The sequence below is a fragment of the Monopterus albus genome, unplaced genomic scaffold, assembly GCF_001952655.1.
Source record: "Monopterus albus unplaced genomic scaffold, M_albus_1.0 scaffold136.1, whole genome shotgun sequence".
NCBI classification, from domain to species: Eukaryota; Metazoa; Chordata; class Actinopteri; order Synbranchiformes; family Synbranchidae; genus Monopterus; species Monopterus albus.
This window is the reverse complement of record NW_018128016.1, coordinates 1,078,955-1,097,776: the sequence shown is the minus strand read 5'-3', so window position 1 is coordinate 1,097,776 and position 18,822 is coordinate 1,078,955. Positions and strand designations below refer to the sequence as shown.

Here is an 18,822-nt window from a genome sequence, read left to right as displayed (position 1 = left end):
GGAGTTTTTGGTTTCAGAACAGCTGAAAAGAGTTGGTTTAATCAACTCTGAGTTGTCTGACTCAGAGTTAGGCGCGTGCCACGCGACTATAAAAAGCCCTGAACAATGGAGTGAAGAAATTACGAGTCACCATGGCAACAGGACCAAGCCAAAATAGGTCTGCGTTTTTCCCCGACAGAAATGGATGTGCTACTACAAGCATATAGTGAGTACGAGCCCATATTTCGTAAAAAAAAAACAAAAAAACAACACGGCTGCAGTGGCGAAAGAGAAAGAGTTAGCTTGGGGGAAAATAGCTGCCCGAGTCAATGGGTACGTTTACATTTTAATCATACAGTGTTCGGTGTAAGTAATTACTAACTAATGTTAGTAATGTTATTATTTGTCACTTGTAAAGTAAGGAATGGTTCTTAATTCTTCAATAATTGAATGAGTAACTTCAGTAATTGCATAAAATACCGATTTTTGTACGAATTAAAAGTGCAGTTTTATGTCTACCCTTTCTTAAAATTCCTATTGTGGTTGATATGGGATTTGTAAAGTAATGATTAATAAATAATCCAGTACGTTTTATGGAGAGTAATTATTACATTAATCAAAATACTTTTTTAAAATTGACCCAACACTGATGTGATAATATAAGAATTGAATTTTAATTTTCATGTAGGTGCATTGATGGGAATATGTGTGCCATCAATGCATCCAAGCGCATTAGGAAATCCTGAAGGGGATTCTAATTATTAGTTTATTTCCAGAGGTCACATCAAGATGTTATTAACTGATCATCATTTTTCAGATTAGCCTTACTGAAACGAATTCAATACCACTAACCTGCAATCCTGTGAAACTCCTCTTTAATGGCTCTGAGGGGTTTGTGCCCAGGAAACACAACAAAAATTCACAGAAAGCGCTTGAGGGTGAGGCACACTTTCCGAACTATTCTACATACTGTGGCCTTACTAATGTGCTCTGCATCCCCGATGTTATAATGAAAACTGCCGTTTGCAACAAATCGTAACGCAACACAAAGCATCTGCTCGGATGTAAGCGCACGGCCACGATGGGTGATGTGTCTGATGTATGGGTGGATAAGATTATTGATATATGTTATGGACTCTCTAGAAAAACGGTACCGCTCAAATAAAAATACATGGGGATATGACAAAAAATCAACTCGTGGCCTCAATATCCTCTCCCGACGTAAATGCAATTCCCTGCGAATTAATACAGCGTCCTCATCTACAGGATCCTCTATGAATGGACACGCCATTTTGGTCTCTGCGTGACGGAAACGTGTGCAATCTATGAATGTACTGAAAGATTAAATGAGGTATTAAGCACCTTTCACTTTAAAAAGGGGCGGAGACCCGGAGGAAACTGAGTTTCCCGAACCTAACCTGCTCGCCAGCAGGTTAGGTTCACAGACTAATTTGCCATAGTAACTGACTCTGAGTTTAGATTACCTCTCTTTGTGAAACGGGTTTAACTTACCCCGTTTTCACGGGTTTAAGTTACCTCCGTTTCTGAAACCGAAAACTCAGAGTTGCCCTCATTTCGGGGTTAACAAACTCTGAGTTTCGACAAAACCGCCTTCTTGAAATAGGCCCCTGGTGATTCACGGAAGGGCCTGAAACCTAGGTTGAGAACCACCAGATTAAATTGCCTAAGTGTATAAGAAGCAATCAAAACTAGCCCCACATCACACAAATACAACAGCATTAACAATCTAATAATGTCATATACTCTGTAATAATACATCAGTAACAGGCCATATTTACTTTTGATACTTTAAGAACATAATACTTCTATACTAGAAATTTGCACAAAGGCCTTGTAATGGACTTTGTTCCCAGTGTTATGTTGACACTTTTTTAAGTAATAGATCTGATCCTCCACCACTGGTCAGTGCAGACCTTCAGGTTTGATGGGGATGGAGGTATTTACGTGGTGTGAACTGGCCTTGAAGTGAAGACACAACAGGGAGCCACAGATCTTCACCGCTGCAGCTGAACCATGGACCTCCTCTCTCTCTCTTTCTCACTGTCTCTCTAGCTTGATCGCTCACTTACTCATTGTCCCCAGATTGACTGGCCATTTTCAGCCCATGATGGAGATGTCCTGTGGGGGGGTTGCATGGTGTGGGAAACTAGTTGATGAATGAGTCTTTGGCATGCTTGCACAGATGCATAGCTTTCTCCGTTATAGTTTGTGTGTTATCATAGTAATGGTGAATGCATGCATGTGTGTCTATGAATGTGTGTGCATTCCTGTATGAACACAATGCTTCGCTTGTTTTGCTATAGAATGGAGTTATGGCCTTTGTCCTGTTAGCATTCTTGTGTTGCTATTGGCCCTGGAGTGCATAGCAACTCCCGCAGGCAGGGGGACAATAACACCCCCACCCTCCCCTCCTCTTGCTGGGAGTCACAATGCCCCTTTTTGGCAGCACCCATCACCCTGAAACAGATGCACTGACACTGGCCTGCAAAGGGTGTCACATCTACAGGCACCCAGGGGTCTGGGATGAGGTTGCATCAGCTATACATAAATCAGTACCACTCTTTTGGTATGGCACCATTTATAAAGGGCTTGTAATTAATGGCTCTGTTAATGTTAATAAATCACTAATGTATAAAGTGACAATTAGCCTATAAGCCATTAATAAGAACAAGCTTTGGGTTGCCAGGTTGAAGAAAATCCTCTTTGCAACAATTTAATTCATTAGGAAAATCCCTCCAACGGACTGTTTCACCATTTATCTTCTGGAAAAGATCAAATTTATTAACAGCACCACAAACTACTGCCTCCAAGAAGATGATCGCTTTCATGAAGAAGGTTTTAGCCTACTGCAGGACTCTTGTATTAGCCTGCATTAGTTTTACTGAGTGCATACTAGCAAGTTAATGTTAGCATTGTCAATTAGATCTGTTGACTACCCCTGGGAGTGCAAAATGCAACAGTACAGATAATCTGTGTAGAATAAAGAGTTTGTGTGGTGCAATCTGATTTTATTTAGTGCTGCATGAATCGCCACTTGGTAAACATTTAGATCTTGGCTAAGTTTTAACTTGGAAACAGCTGCTGAGGCCAACAGAGGAGGGAAATAAGGACAGAATATAGTGAAAGAGGTGATTTCTTTCCCCTTTTCAGTATGGTCAGAGGAAGTGTGTGCTGGATTAGTGACTCATATGGTCAGTATTATCCCATCAGCTGTGATTCACTTGCAGGGGAAATTAGAAGATTGAGGTATGGGAAGCAAGACTGAAATTCTATCAGTGGAATCATTCACCTAAAAATATCCAGCTCTGTCCTCTGAAACATCCATGCTCTTTTTTCTTTTACTTAATTACACATGAAAACTCACATGCATGTAGACACGCACACATCAGGAATGTTTTTCTACCTGAGAAGCCTCAGAGCAAGCCAGAACAGGGAGGGTGAGGTAGACATAGCAGAGTGATTGAGACGCTGCTGCTGATCATTATACAGCCACGCAAACAAGGACCTGATGTCATCGAGTGGTTACAAACGAAACCACACACCAACAGATAACAGACAGTTTGGGTGGGAACAGACGCTCTTGACAAGTCAAGACACTCTTTAAATAACAGATTAGACATCAGAAACTGTCAAGGAGCTGATGTTAAAATTCAGCCTTACCAGCCAGAGCAGGCAAGCTGAAAGTCTTCATTACCAGAGATGTTTGTTTACAGGCTGTGAAGTATTTCCTCTGGCTTTACCGGCACCTGCATTTTCACCTGCTGCAAAACCAACACTGTATCCAGCTGCATTAACACCACCACAAAAGGCATTGAAACGGCTATCTTTCACTGAAATGACCAGCCTTTAAATGAAAACAGGTTGCAAAGCTGCATTTTCTATGGTTATGAATTTCAATCCTCATGAGGTCCAGGTGAAAACCCTTTCAAAGCAGCTGCAATTTCATTGGCCCTCTTTTTTTTTCCAGAGGCTTACAGTATGGGCTTTGTTTTACTGTGGCTTTCAAGCAAATGTCCATCCTTTTAATCAGATGTTGCTGTTGAAGAAATCATTTAGCTTGTTCAGTCAAGCTAACTTTAGCCTTTTTTTTTTGATTTACTCAAAGCCAAACTTTGTTGCTGCTGATCTGTACATAACCTTGGGCAGCCATAGGAACACCTACCAGCTATCAGGTGTTTAGACCAGTAAATGATAAAGGAATAGTTTGGCATTTTGTATATGTGCCTTCTTGCCAAGAGTAAGATGAGAAACCTGGCAGGAACATGTACAACAGTACATAATAAATCTCTGGGGTAATCACCTGTCACATTACATTTAGTGATTTGATTTATTCTGACAAAGTATTAGCTAATGCAGTTTTAATAATAGAGGTTATTACATCAAGTCCTCATTAGTATAGTAACAGCAAAATAAGTGTGTTTATGAGCAAGCGAGAGTGTAGATGAAAAGAGGACAGACGGGCGGGGAGGGAGAGTCAGCGTGTGTAGACATGAAGGCGGTAAAGGCTCGGGGATATGGAGAATGAAAAACATTAGTGGTAATTCACAGGCATCGCATGGCATATAAACACATAACTCTTTCTTCAAGTCACCCACAAATGCCCTTAATCTCTCTCACACAAACCTCTGGTCCACTGACATAAACACAGCCATTACCAGTCTGTGACCTGTTCACTGGGGGTTTAAGAAGGTTTGTGTCAGAAACGGCGCGCGATGCTGCCGAAAAGTGTTTAGTGAACTCAATTAAAAGACCAGACGAGGAAGTGATGAACAAAACCGTCTCTTTAATAAGAGAACTAAAACTAAACAAAACCATACAAGACAAGGTGAAACACAAAACTCACGGTCGGTATCAGTCCCAGGTCAGAGCCAGCAAACACATACATCCAGGGGAATCCTAAATTCGTTGTCCAAAAGGGAAAGTCCGATAATCATACACCGTGACAGTCTGTAACAAGAGGGCGAGGCAGAATAGAATAGTCCGAGGTAACAGTCTGGGATCAGAAATACAAAATACCAAAACCAAAGTAAATGCTGGAAAGTCACAGCTGGGGTCTAGAACAATCTGGCAGCGTCCTGGTGATGTAAAGGTGTAAACAGGTGCAGGTAATAACGAAGCAGGTGACCTAATGATTACCTCTCTTTGTAAAGTAAAAGGGCCAAAACTGAGGTGAAACAAAACAGGAAGTAATGTGAAAATAAAAGCCGGACAGGAAACAGCGGGACCGAATCATGACAGGTTTGTATGGATGTGTTGCTACACATACAGTCAGGGTGCGTGTGAGAAAAGGTCCTCCTCCACGCACAGTTTCCTTAAGAGATGTGAAGTTACTGCAATATTTATACAGAGATTCATAATGTTTCTTCACTTTTTTGTTGCATATTTTAAGTTTATTCTTAAAATGACACAATATTCTCCTACAGTTTATCATAATTATATTGTTGTTATGGTTTATGAGGTGAGAGTTGAGTCTTAAATCTGTACAGCATACAGTAAAGTGTTGCTTTCTTAAAAAAAAAAAGAAAAAAAAAGCTTACATTGATAGAATCTACAAGAGCGCCACTAGCCACCATGATGTGCTATACGTGCATCCCACACCAGCACACAAGGCTTAAAAATACCTGATTCCTGAACCTCAGGTGCAAGGAGCAAGGATAACACACACACACACACACACACACACACACACACACACACACACCTGAGATCCATAAAAGTGTAAAAGAAGTGGCTTAAGGTTCAAGAAGAAAATAGGTGCATGATCACATTACTGGAGACAGACAGCTAGAGATGAAAGACTGAGGCAGAAAGAAACATTTCATATTGTAGTGAAATGATTTGTACATTATGAATCAACTGTTTCAATTGCCTCAATCACAACAGAGTGCAAAAGTGCACAAAGACCAAACTATCATGTCAATCAAGAAAAAGAAGGTCATGCATATTTAGGTATAATGCAAGTATTTGTTCCCTGATGAAGTAACCGAAAGCTTGACTTTATAATTAAATGTTTGTAATGGCTCTTAAGTGTGCAGAGACTTCTTTTTCTAAGTCTACTCATTGAAATCTACATTTTGCACAGTGATTTTGCAATATTGATCAACAATGGTGGAATAAGAATTGAGATCTTTTCTTAAATGTACTTATTAGTTGAGTAAAAGTAGCAGACTGACACGTGAAACCATTAAACCAAATCATTACTTAGCTCAGCCCAATGGTTATAATAAATCAACTGTTATGGAGCTTACTAGCTTGCCAATAGTGTTTTGGTAATGAAGTAACTGGAACAATATTTGAGTATGAATGGTGTGACGCTCCCCTCTAGTGGTAAATGGTCTTATACTTGTATAGCGCCTTTCTACACTTTTACAGCACACTCAAAGCACTTTCACATTATTCGTCCATTCACCCATTCACACTCCCAAGCACTCACGCATTCACACACCGGTGACATCACCGGGAGCAACTGGGGGTTCAGTGTCTTGCTCAAGGACACCTTGACATGTTGACTGGACAAGCCGGGAATCGAACCGTGGGTGGTACATAGCTATAAAACGGATTTAACTACACTTATGTAGGCCTATAATACATTAATAAACTACAGATTGTGTATCCTATGCGATAACAGTATACACAGACAATGTTAAATTACATTTAGTTGGTGATCCTGGAAAAAACAGGATGAAGAAGCTAAATTCTGAAAGTATCCAACCGAAGAAATCCCACCCATTCTTTCTGACTTCTCTCCAAAACACAACACACACTGCCTGACTACTACTTACAGATTTCAGGTAAATAACAAATGCCCCCCAAACAAAAAACAACAAAAAAACAAGCAGAACCAGCAGAAATATGGCCACCATGGCGTCACTTTTCAGCCCCTTTTGTTCACTCGGCTGTCGCCATCATTCAAAAGCAAAACCAATGTTAATTCTGGTTTTATTTCTTGCATTACTTATTGTTACCCGCCCAGATCTGTGGCCACAAACCATATTTGGGTACCCTTGGTTCATGCCTAAGCTGTTTTAGTCCTTGCTCGTAACCGGTAAATAGTCTTAGAAGGCCAGGCTTTTTCGGTGGGGAGAAATGAAGAGGGAGGCCAGCTAACTCAGTTCAAAATACAGGCTTTATTCTGTCTTGGTAACATGAGCATGTGGCCTTTGGTGCCCAGTTAATTGCCTTACAATCCTATCTATACACTTAGAGCTGACTACTCTTGGTATTTTCCCCACCTGTAGCTGCTGTTCTGTGCAGCGGTCTTCTCACTCTCATAGTGGTAACAATAACATTACCTATAAGGCCATATGTCTTATAGGCCTGTAACAACAGTCTCCGTTTGTGAACCAAAACTGCTGTGGGTACCTTCTCTGCCATAGCTCACTAGCTTTAGCCATCAAAACAGAGCAGTAGCATATCTGCCTCAACTGCAATTCCTTGTGGGAGACTCTTGGCTTGTGCTTTGAGTCCAGGGGCAGAGTGTATGCAAATAAGAAGTATGCTGACAGACAGGTAGGCCATCCAGGTGGTTTTGCTTTGGATGAGTAAAATCAGACTTTTTCAGTCCTGTTGCTGCCACAGATTACAGATTTTTCTCCTTAATGTTGTAATGTGACGATTCACTGTGGTGACCCCTAAAACGGGAAAAGCCGAAAGTGACTTTCATTGTTGTAAGTGCATTTAATGTATTCATTTCCATCGGGATGAAAAGAGAAGTTCAAGATATGTAACAAAAAATGCTTCTGATAAAAACCAGTAACACTACCTTTAAATAATCAACAGATTAATCTTTCTAGCAACAATTTGCTATTTTTGAACAACATTGAAGCACAGAGGAATGTGTTTATGGTGTCTATTGACAACAAGACGATGTAGAAATGTTATCATTTAAGTAAAATATATAACTACTTCCTCCACCACTAAACTACAAACCATAGGATAGGATAGGCTAGTGCTGGATTTATAGCCACACTGACAGGAAAACTTAGTAAACGCACATGACAAAACACTTAAACTATAAAACACTTATGTTTAATACTAACCTATCAAACTATCATAACAAATGAACACTCATAAGTTGCTGTTATAGAAGATGAGCGAACATCTTCTATAACAGCTAACAACAAGAATGACGACGTCACGTATGGAGGACGCGCTCGAGCCAACACCACGCAAGTTCCAGTGTTGTCAACTTGGCGACTTTCTCGCTAAATCTGGCGACTTTCCAAATCCTCTTGGCGACTTTTTTTGTCAAAAGCGACTAGCGACAAATCTAGCGACTTTTTCTGGTGTTATTTGAGACTTTTTTGATGTTTTGGAGACTGACGTGAAAGCACGTATCACCCTGCAGTTACTGTCCTCAACGAGCAGCGGGTGCTGCTGTGAACCCCTCCGCGTCCCAAAGCACTCACGGACGGTCCCAGCTGCAGAGGAGATCCATACCGCTCCTCGTTCAGATTGCAAATGAATTGCGCATGCGCAAAGCCGCCGCTGATCTCGCCCTGTCTTACAGAGCTGGATGTAAATGTAAACGTTTCTTCAGTATCACACTAAAATAAATCACATTTGACTCAGCCTCAGTCACTTACTCACCTCGTCCATTGTGTTAGTGATGGGAAGTTCGGATCATTTTACTGATTCAGTTCTTTGAATCTCGTTCAGCAAAACAAACGAATCTTTTTTCGAGTGATTTGGGTCACTTCAGCAGAATGTAATTACAATGTTACATGTTAATTCCCCATCTGCTTACGCACATATTCATCACCTTTCGAAAAAGAACTATAATGCAGCCATGGTCATATTATAAGAAATATCGTACCTGTGTCTTGAGGCTATGCGCGGTCAACACAAAATGAACGAATCATTCCCCGAGACGACCCGATGTTCTCGAGTCATGGAAAAGATTCGTATAAAATGAACGAATCGTTCGTGAACGACACATCACTACACTTGTGTGTGCGCCTCTCTGTGACATAAGATAAACATCTAGCTAACTAGCTAGATGTCTCAGACTAAACTGTACGTTCAAAAATACAGAAAGGCGTGGGAATCAAACCCTGAATTCAAAGGCTTTGAAGGGGACTTGCATGTATACTTCAGGGTGAATTTTATTTTTAGTTTTTAATTTTACTTACAATATCAAGCTTTATGAAGCAACACGTTTGTTCCCTTATAGTTAAAACAGTAGAATTGGCCAGTTCTCTGAATGGTTTCTATTTTTTTAATTGTGTTGCTCTGTTTGGACATGTCAGCAATAACACAACTGCACAGTCACTTGAGAAGAAGATATTCCCAGCCCTAAAAGGTGTTTTTGCAGAGAGATTATTCAGCCAGATAAGTGTGGTAAAAAGCTAATTTAGAAATCAAATGTCCTTGTAGACCCTTAACTCCACCCTATATGTCCATATGGTCTGAAGTTGTCTGGTGAGGCTTGCTATGAGCACAAGCTGCAATATCACGTGAGTTTTTTTTTTTTTTTTTTTTTTTCACCCACTTTACAGACACCACCACTACATTTTGTATTATTACTTGTTCTGCTTTTCATTTTGTATGCGTATTAAAGTTCTATTTTTGAAAAAAAAAACAAAACTTTTTTGCCTTTTTCTTGAAGTAAATATATATGGGTCAGAAACACCATAGATGTTACTATGTTAATAATATTAAAATAAAAAGGAATAAAACAAATCTTTTTAAAAGGTGTGTTCTAACACCCCTCAGTAATAGTTGGGTAGCATAACAACCTTTAATTTATTGAGTTGAATCGTCTCCCTGGTCATTCTTACAGTTTCTTCTTGTACCTTCTGCCATCCGGTGGCCAGCTCTTTATATCCGGCGGCCACCTCTCCCAAACCTCTGGCTTTTTACCTTTTATTTTATTGAAAACAAGAGATATGGTGTTAAAAGGCCCAGGAGGCCACACCAAAAGTATTAGAACCGTTCTTTTCATGGAGGAAAAAAACCTAACAAGATAACCAAGCAGTAAGACACCAATTGGATGATAAGTAACTGTTTTGAGGGTATTTTCTGGCACGGGTCAAAACTGAGCCATTAACATAAGAGAGAGTAACAGAAAGCTAACATAAGAGGAAGGCTAACCCACGCTGCTGAAGCCTCATATTAGCCCTGTCTAAACTTCAAAATGCACTTTTGCTTGAAACAAGGATGGATTACATCCCCAATGTTTTAAGGTTGGTACAAAGAAATCACTTCATTTTAAATACAAACAGGATGATTCAAAAAAATTCATTCAAAAACAATTAAAAACACACTGGTGAAACACATCGCTACACTGGGTGACATGTTTCAAATGTTGACTTAGTAGGCTTTTCTAAAGAGTAGGTGGGTAGGTGGATGGGGGGAGCAGGTCTTCTGGTTTTGATGTTACTTTATTACATTCATCACGATCATACTTTAAGTTCGGATCAATGCCAAAATCTGCTGTGATGCCTCACTGGACACAATGTTGAATCCCTCTCTCTGTCAGATCTGCAAGAATTGCAAAGTCCTGGGAATCAGAATTCAATAAAATGTTTACAGTATGCCGGGGTAAACCCTCAAATCAAACTTTCAAATTACAGTTTTTAGGTAGAGCATGCTTCTAGCTTGTTATTCTTATATGGAGCAGGTGTTTATCTATGTGGTGTAACCTAAAATATTTTAAATTGTGCCCGTTTCAAAATGAAGCATGAATTCTCCAAATCCAAATACTGACCTCATCTTTTATAGAGCACTGAGGTATCTGATAACATGTTGTCTGATAACATTAGAGACAAATAGTCTCTTTTTTCTTGAATGTTTATTGCTTTGCCCACTATTCCACTGCCTGCTGCCACTACAACTACTGGTAAAGGTAAACATGTAGAGATATTGTGCAATGGATAGCTCGAGTGTATAGCTAGCTACAGAGACCAGTCGTGGAAGAAGAACTCAGATAGTTTAATCAAGTAAAATTAGCAATAACACAAAGTAAAATACTATATTCAAGTAAAAGTAAAAGTTGTGGTTTAATGTTTTTTTTTGAGTATGAATTCAATATGAATTTCCAGGAGAGGGGCCTTCTTCATTTTCCTCTGCTCTCCTGGCAAGAGTCCCTGTGAAACAACAAAGAGGGCAAAAGTTCTGATCACACATGGATATGTGTTAATAAGCCATGTAGATGTGATGTTCTGTATACTGTGAGGTATTACAAGAGAAAATTGTGAGGAATTCGAATATGCTCGTTATTGTCATAGATTGAATGGTTTTTCGAACTTTGTCGCAATCCCGGATCCGTTCCGCGACCCATCTGGCCATGGCGCCGTAGGCATCGCGGGGTTGGAGCATCGCCCTGGTCATGCGTAGTCGGTCCTCACGTTCCCTCTGCCATCCGGTGGCCAGCTCTCTATATCCGGCGGCCACCTCCTCAAGCCCTCTGGCCACCTCCTCACTCCTTCTGGCCAAATCTCTAACGGTTTCCATATTTTCTTTCGGAAAGCTGTGTAAAAGAAAGTATGTTTTATCTTATCTCATTTTCTATACCGCTTAGTCCCAACGGGGTACACCCTGGACAGGTCGCCGGACCATCTCAATCTGGTGGCCACCTCCTCAAACCCTCTGGCCAGATCACTTACAGTCATCTTACTTTCCATTTTTTATTACTGAAAGTTGTGTAAAAGAAAGTATACTTTATCTTATGATCTCAGTCCCACCGTGGACAGCTATATTTTATCTTAAATATAGTGTTTTATTTACCTTATGGTAGCGATGATAGCGTCGATAATGTTATTTTATAGGAGTATTAATTATTCATTAATTTCCAGGAGGAGCCTTCTTCGTTTTCCTCTGCGCTCCTGGCAACAACACAAAATAAAATACTACATTCAAGTAAAAGTAAAAATTTTGGATTAATGTTATATTATTGGAGTATTATTATTATTGAAGCATTACTTATTCATTCATTTCCAGGAGAGGAACCATTTTCATTTTCCTCTTCAGTGGGCTCAGTCTCTGCAGTCCTGTGTCAGGTATGCTCCGTGCCACCTCTCTCTCCTCTCCCTGCTCTCTCCCTCTCCACTCTTCTCTTGACAGAACGAGGCAGACCAGGCTTACGGCACAGCTGTTTTCTATCCCAGCTGATTAGCACCACGCCATAAAACCGTCAGACGAACACCACCCCAGTGCCGGTTCGTTCTGTGTGGAATACGCAGCAGATAGAGGACAACACCAGCTTCTATAATCAGTGTTTCTTTCTGAAGTGAGACTGATCTATTACCTGTGACATATCTTCTCCTTGCACCCCTACCTTTGATCGCACGACAAGGGATCATGGCTCCAGAGATTATCGGCGCCCCCACGCCGTCTCCCTCCCTCTCCACCTCTGACCAGCGCCTGTCGCTTCCCCGAGGCGGAGTTACAACGGTGCACCGGCTTCTCCACCCTCTGGCAGATCTCCGTCTCCCCACGTCTGTTTAAGTCTCCATAATCAGGCGCAAACGGCCCAGCTCATCACCTGCCCTCTCATACCCTCTGGCCAGATCATTCCATGTCATTGGCTCCATTTCCACTTGGTTCTTCTGAAAGTTGTGTAAAACAAAGTATGCTTTATCACATCTCATTTTCTATACCTTTAGTGTTCCTGTGCAGCATGTTGATTCTGATTTAACACCGAGTTAAAACGTAGTCAATGAATAGGGTCGTAGCAAGATCAAAACATTTACTGTCCATTCTTCATATAACATCACGGTAAAAACTGCAAATAAGCAATACAATAAACATTGTGTCAGTTCTGCTTATTTGCCCAATACTTAAACTATAAATGGTGGTACACTTCAACACGCATACACACGTTCAAATGCATCTTATCAGCTAGCTTATGCACAACTGTAAATAAACTTCCTCAACATCGCATCTAACTCTAACACAATCGTAGCAAATGTTAACTATGCTATGTCAACTGACACATATAAGAATTTACAGCATTACTTCGATCATGTTTCCTAGCGGATGAGAATGGATACACATGCCACAACCAAGAGTCTTACATCCGCCATTTTTCTTCCTAACAGGAAGTAACATCACCACTCGGCGCCAATTAATAGGTTTAGCGTTATCATTACTTTTTACATATGTATTTATTAACCTGGCTCTTCACCAAAAAATAGATAACTTAAAATAATTAGCTAAATAAATGCCTTAGAGGCAACACAATACCGCTTAGTCCCGAATGGGGTACACCCTGGACAGGTCGCAGGACCATGTCACGGCTAAGCGCAGACGAACAACCACACACACACACACACACACACACACGGGCAATTTAGAGTCTCCAATCCAATCAACCTAAACCGCGTATCTTTGGACAGTGGGAGGAAGCCGGAGTACACGGAGACAACCCACGCAAACACGGGCAGAACATTTTTTTCCCCTGGCGCAGAAAATGGGCAACAAACTCCGGTTACACATTTCACCTGAATAGGTGATCGGCACTGAACAAAACCAACAAATGGCAGGACAACTGATAATGTTTTGCAGCTTTTTGGCACATCAGCTGCTTACTCGTTTAAGTCAGCTCCCTCAGTTGCTGAACCTGCTATAGAAAGATGACCTACTCTTTCTGTGAGCCAGCACAGCGTGTGTGTGGAAGGGGGTCTGAAAAAAACAAACAATAAACCTGAATTAGGGCCAGACTAGTTACCACCATTTTCTCAGATTGCCATTGACAGTTTTTTCTGTTGTCTCTTTTTGGTCCACTTAGATTGTTAATGTTGTAACTCTGCCAGAGTGTCTGTTTTGGGTCACTTTGCTGGTCCCAAGCCCGGATAAAGGAGGAGAGATAGACATAGAGCTAGCAAATACATCCCACATAACAGTCTTTTGATTAAATTTGATATTCTAACATTTAACAATACAGGGCAAAATTGATTTATGCAATGTGGGTCTAGACAAAGCATTAAAGTCATAAAGTTATTTTGAGAAGTGATGGCCTATTTAAATGGCAAAATAAAAATAAAAAACAAGCATCAACAGAAGTAAGTTCATTTGTAGTTCTAAACATATTGTTAGGTAATTTCTTAGATAGATATTGATGAGAGATCTGTTGTATTAGAAAATGTTAGTCTAGCTCAGGCTGTTAAATGCTTAGTTCATTGTCATGAGCTTGCTGCAGGCTGCATGTGGGCCCCAAGGTCAACTAGATTGAAGAGTCTGCAGGCAGGATGAATATTGCTAGTAGCATGATATGTTACCTGAAGTATACTTCAAAGTGTACTTTCATAAACTTAAAGTGGGCCAATTTAGTCCCAAGAAGTATACTTGTTAGTAAACTGCTAGTACATTTGAATTAGTGTACTTGCAACCAATATCAAATACAGTTATATTCTTATCTACACAACCATAACCATAGGCGTGTACACAATGTAACTTCTGTTTGTTTATCTTTTCAGCTGCGGTTAACCACAACCACCTGATCTCCAGCTGCAGATACGTCATGACTTCCTTATCTTCATCAGCAGATACAGGGGGGTTGGAGGGTACACCCAAGGACCACGTGGGGGACCACATGGAGACCACGTGGGACCGGAAGGTGGGACTAAGGACCAAAAGAACGATTCTGATTGGCTGAAAGGAGGGACAAAGGGGGCGGGGCCACCTGTCAAATTATGTTTGATGGAAGGTGTCACATTTACTGTGTGTCACAAGCTGCCTGATAATGTTTTGCAGCTTTTTGGCACATCAGCTGCTTACTCATTTAAGTCAGCTCCCTCAGTTGCTGAACCTGCTATAGAAAGATGACCTACTCTTTCTGTGAGCCAGCACAGCGTGTGTGTGGAAGGGGGTCTGAAAAAAACAAACAATAAACCTGAATTAGGGCCAGACTAGTTACCACCATTTTCTCAGATTGCCATTGACAGTTTTTTCTGTTGTCTCTTTTTGGTCCACTTAGATTGTTAATGTTGTAACTCTGCCAGAGTGTCTGTTTTGGGTCCCTTTGCTGTCACTTTGCTGGTCCCAAGCCCGGATAAAGGAGGAGAGATAGACATAGAGCTAGCAAATACATCCCACATAACAGTCTTTTGATTAAATTTGATATTCTAACATTTAACAATACAGGGCAAAATTGATTTATGCAATGTGGGTCTAGACAAAGCATTAAAGTCATAAAGTTATTTTGAGAAGTGATGGCCTATTTAAATGGCAAAATAAAAATAAAAAACAAGCATCAACAGAAGTAAGTTCATTTGTAGTTCTAAACATATTCAGGGTGTTTTTTACTCCTTGTCTCACGACGTTATTCCTCTCTCCTACAGCGTCCATTACAATTACTCACAAATAAACCATTATGCAAAAATTGGCGATGATGTCATTTAGCGACTTCTAGCGACTTTTAGGACAGCCAATAGCTACTTTCCTTACTGAGAAGTTGGCAACACTGCACGCGACAGGGACAGAGAAGATGGCGAACATTTTAGAAACAGAGGAGTTACGGCTGTGAAGGAGAGGTTCGGTATGCATTTTCTTTTTATAACGAGTCTTTCATACTACACGTGTAACAGTATAGCCGATTATATATTTGAATTTGTTTAAACATATCCAGCAGCTTGGTTTTAAAGCCCAGTCGGACCCTGGGAGCTGACCTCCGGCTAACGCATGAATTTGTTAGGATTACTGCTGGTAGCTTGGTGGGTTACTGCTAGTTAGCAGGTTAAGCTAATGTTAGCCGGCAAGGAAAGATAGAGCTCTACAATCTCATTGAATAAATGCACAAAACAGTAGGACTAGCATAAGCCGTGCTTGTTTGTATACAGTCTGTATTTAAAACTACATTAGACAGTTAATTTGTAATGGTTATACTGTGGTTTAGATTTTATGTTTGATGTCAGTATTTTGTAATTTGAACTGATAGCTATATCAATTACACGCTAGTTACAGCTAGCTAGACCTAGCTGTGTAGAGGTACTTTAAAGTTGAGCTGTTTGGGCAAACCTTAGTGTGTGCAGTTTTCTGATAAGTCGTAATTGTTGAATGGTTGTGTTTTGTTGTCGGTTAGTTTTTAACACAACGGTAAGGCTGTGCGGTGTACAGCCACTAAAAACTATGCAGTCACAAGGACAAACCAGCCAAAGCGCGCTAACTTGCTAATACAATTTCGGTGACATTAGAAACTCTGGATCAAGTCTGTGCGCTGTTTACTATATTGCATGCACTACTTGATTAATATTAAGTATGTGGCGTTATTCCTAAAGCTTTGTGGGGATTACTGTTAATACTGAATAGAGTGACAGCGAAGTGCCACGTTATGTTTATTGCTTATCATGATGCGCCCTGCGGGTTCAGCGAACTCATTTTTTTAATGCGCCAAGATTCAGTAATCTCACTTGAGGTTAGTTATCAAGTCAGCAGGGTCTTGGAACTTTGACAGGGGTGAGATTTTATTTATATCACAGCAGCTGCAGATACTCATGGCAGCACAATCTGGTGAACCACAGAATAAACACGCCCACCCCCACAGTGTAACTGCTAAACGAATGCCTACTTTAACCCGAATGCTACGAGTCACAAGGTTTTCCCCCAAAGTGTTTGAGATGAAGGAATAATATCTTCGATCTTTTTTGTGTTACAGTGCCTCCAAAACGTCCCCTCTCTGTTACCTAAGCCATTTTATAGCAGTTGATTTTCTTTTTTTTTTTTTGTTTACACTTTTATTTCCCTAGAAAAGTTGTCTTGTACTCAGACAAAGGGTGCACCACTTTGCAACATCATGCCCACTCAAGGATCCTTACTTTCAGCTGAGGTAATTCCAGGGATGTGAAAAGAAGCTAGAAAAAGTTGCATGGAGACTGACTGACTGGTTTTGGCTTGAGTTTAAATCTTTTTCTGTATTTAAACCAAAGTGCACCTCATTGTTCAGTGTTTTTGAAAAACTCTCCCATAGGTAGAAGCTTAAAAAGAAAAAAAAAATTGGATTTTGTCAGAAGGTAAACTCTGGTCCTTCTGTGCCTTTATTTAGCTGCCCACATTAAAAGGTTTTGACAGAATGTGTTCAGAATCCTGGTTACTGCCCAGCTGGGTTCTTATTACCAGCACTATTCCTGGAAAAAGGATATTTTCTTGTTGATGTTTTCACATCTAGCTTCAACAGTCCATGTTTTCACCTTTCTGGTTGAGTCTTGTTGTATGCTTGATAACACTCAGTCATTTATCGACTGGTGAGTTTACTGTTGGGAAATATTAAAGCCTGCTTGCCACCTGGCAGTTTGCCACCATTAACTGTGTGTAGCTGTGGCCTCATAAAACTGTTCTTGGAGGACAGATGTAGTGACTGTGAGATAATAAAAAGAACAGGATTGAAATTATGGTGATATAAAAATACATCTAGTCTGATTTTCCTGAAATGTGTTTGACATGTAAGGGGTAAATTTTAGCACAAGAGGAAAATAATATTTTTAATGCAACTCTGTGTAATATGTTATCGGCCAAGAGGGTCAAGAGAGACATGTTAGCTTTAGATGCTAACACATCCAGAAGGAAAAAACACCACATCTGAATCAAATCTGAGTCCTTTGGCTGCTTTTAACATTCTCCATGTCAAAAACCCAAAGCAATGTTAACCCTGGTTTTTTGCTCTTTCTTTGTCCCACTCTCTCTAGATACCACCATGCCCTGGGAGGGTCCCATTTGTCATCTCGCCATGGTCACCATGGTGATATGAAGCCAGTCTGAAACATTGACACTCACACGAACAGGTTCACACACAGACTGTCAGTGGTTGACTGATACAGCCAGCCAGCCAGCTCGACAGGCAGGTGTATGTAATGGACAGGTGTAAGCATGTGGGGCGGCTGCGGCTGGCCCCAGACCACTCCATCCTCAACCCCCAGAAGTGGCACTGCGTTGACTGCAACACCACTGAGTCTGTATGGGCCTGCTTGGGCTGTGCTCATGTGGCATGTGGGCGCTACATCGAGGAACACGCTCTGCAGCATTTCCAGCAGCAGCACCACCCACTGGCTATGGAGGTCAATGAACTTTATGTTTTTTGTTATTTGTGTGACGACTATGTCCTGAATGATAACGCCACTGGAGACCTCAAGCTGCTTCGTAGTACACTCAGTGCCATCCAGAGCCAGCGCTATGAGGTCACCACCCGCAGTGGCCGCACCCTCCGTTCTGCGAGCGCTGCCCCCGATGCCCTCATGTCATTAGGGGCCCTCGAGCTGCAGCTGAAGGATGAGGACAGGATGTTTACTGCCCTCTGGCACCGTCGCAGGGCGCTTATGGGATGTGTCTTTCGCTTCTGGTTTGGACTGACTGAATGTGGAAAGAAGAGGGAGGAAGAAGAGAGGAAGAGGGATGTTCTTTCATCTTATGGAATATCCTCACATAAAGGGGATCAGTCCATTTGTTGAAGCCTCCTGTTCATTTTGTGAAGCCCATGTTTCACAAATGAAATGCATTTGTTTAGTAGTGTATTTGAGAACAAACCCCACAAACCTCCATTCAGTTGGTGACGAATCTCGTTGCAATCGCGGATTTGTTCCGCGACCCGTCTGGCCATGGCGTCATAGGCGTCGTGGAGTTGCAAAAACATTTTAGATTTAAGGCTTCTTCCTAGGCAGTAAGTGCAATAAGTAATAACAATAACCTTTAAGCTCAGCAACCCAACGTACAGGCATCCTGTATACATACACAAATGGTAGACCTCTGTGGTTCTCTGAGTAACCAGAAAAGAAATAAGATCATACATTAAGTTCAAATAACAAAAATGAAGCTTAACACATGTTTTTATTGGTTAGATAAGGCTTCCCAAGTTCCATTTCTGCACTCCTGGCAATGGTCCCTGTGAAACAA

The 18,822-nt window shown here is 40.9% G+C and overlaps 1 protein-coding gene and 1 long non-coding RNA gene across 6 annotated transcripts in view; one reads left to right on the top strand and one right to left on the bottom strand.

The window, feature by feature from the left end:
- Positions 1-11,004: 11,004 nt before the first annotated feature.
- On the bottom strand, positions 11,005-14,787 carry LOC109967811 (uncharacterized). 5 transcript variants are annotated; one of them, XR_002275995.1, is made up of 5 exons: positions 12,958-13,168; positions 12,278-12,548; positions 11,923-12,165; positions 11,728-11,825; positions 11,005-11,087 (listed from the first exon to the last, which is right to left on the bottom strand). It is a non-coding gene; the product is annotated as an uncharacterized LOC109967811 (long non-coding RNA). The 5 variants fall into 5 exon arrangements; XR_002275994.1 differs by lacking the exons at positions 11,005-11,087; positions 12,958-13,168 and adding exons at positions 11,249-11,470; positions 14,772-14,787; XR_002275992.1 differs by lacking the exons at positions 11,005-11,087; positions 12,958-13,168 and adding exons at positions 11,249-11,470; positions 13,186-14,001.
- Positions 14,788-15,300: 513 nt separating this feature from the next.
- Positions 15,301-18,822, top strand: part of usp44 (ubiquitin specific peptidase 44) — a 14,635-nt gene continuing 11,113 nt past the window's right edge. Inside the window, exons 1-2 of the mRNA XM_020613634.1 lie at positions 15,301-15,478; positions 17,622-18,244. Coding sequence (XP_020469290.1) covers positions 17,787-18,244 — 458 coding nt within the window. The 5' untranslated portion in view covers positions 15,301-15,478; positions 17,622-17,786. The remainder of the gene's footprint in view (positions 15,479-17,621; positions 18,245-18,822) is intronic.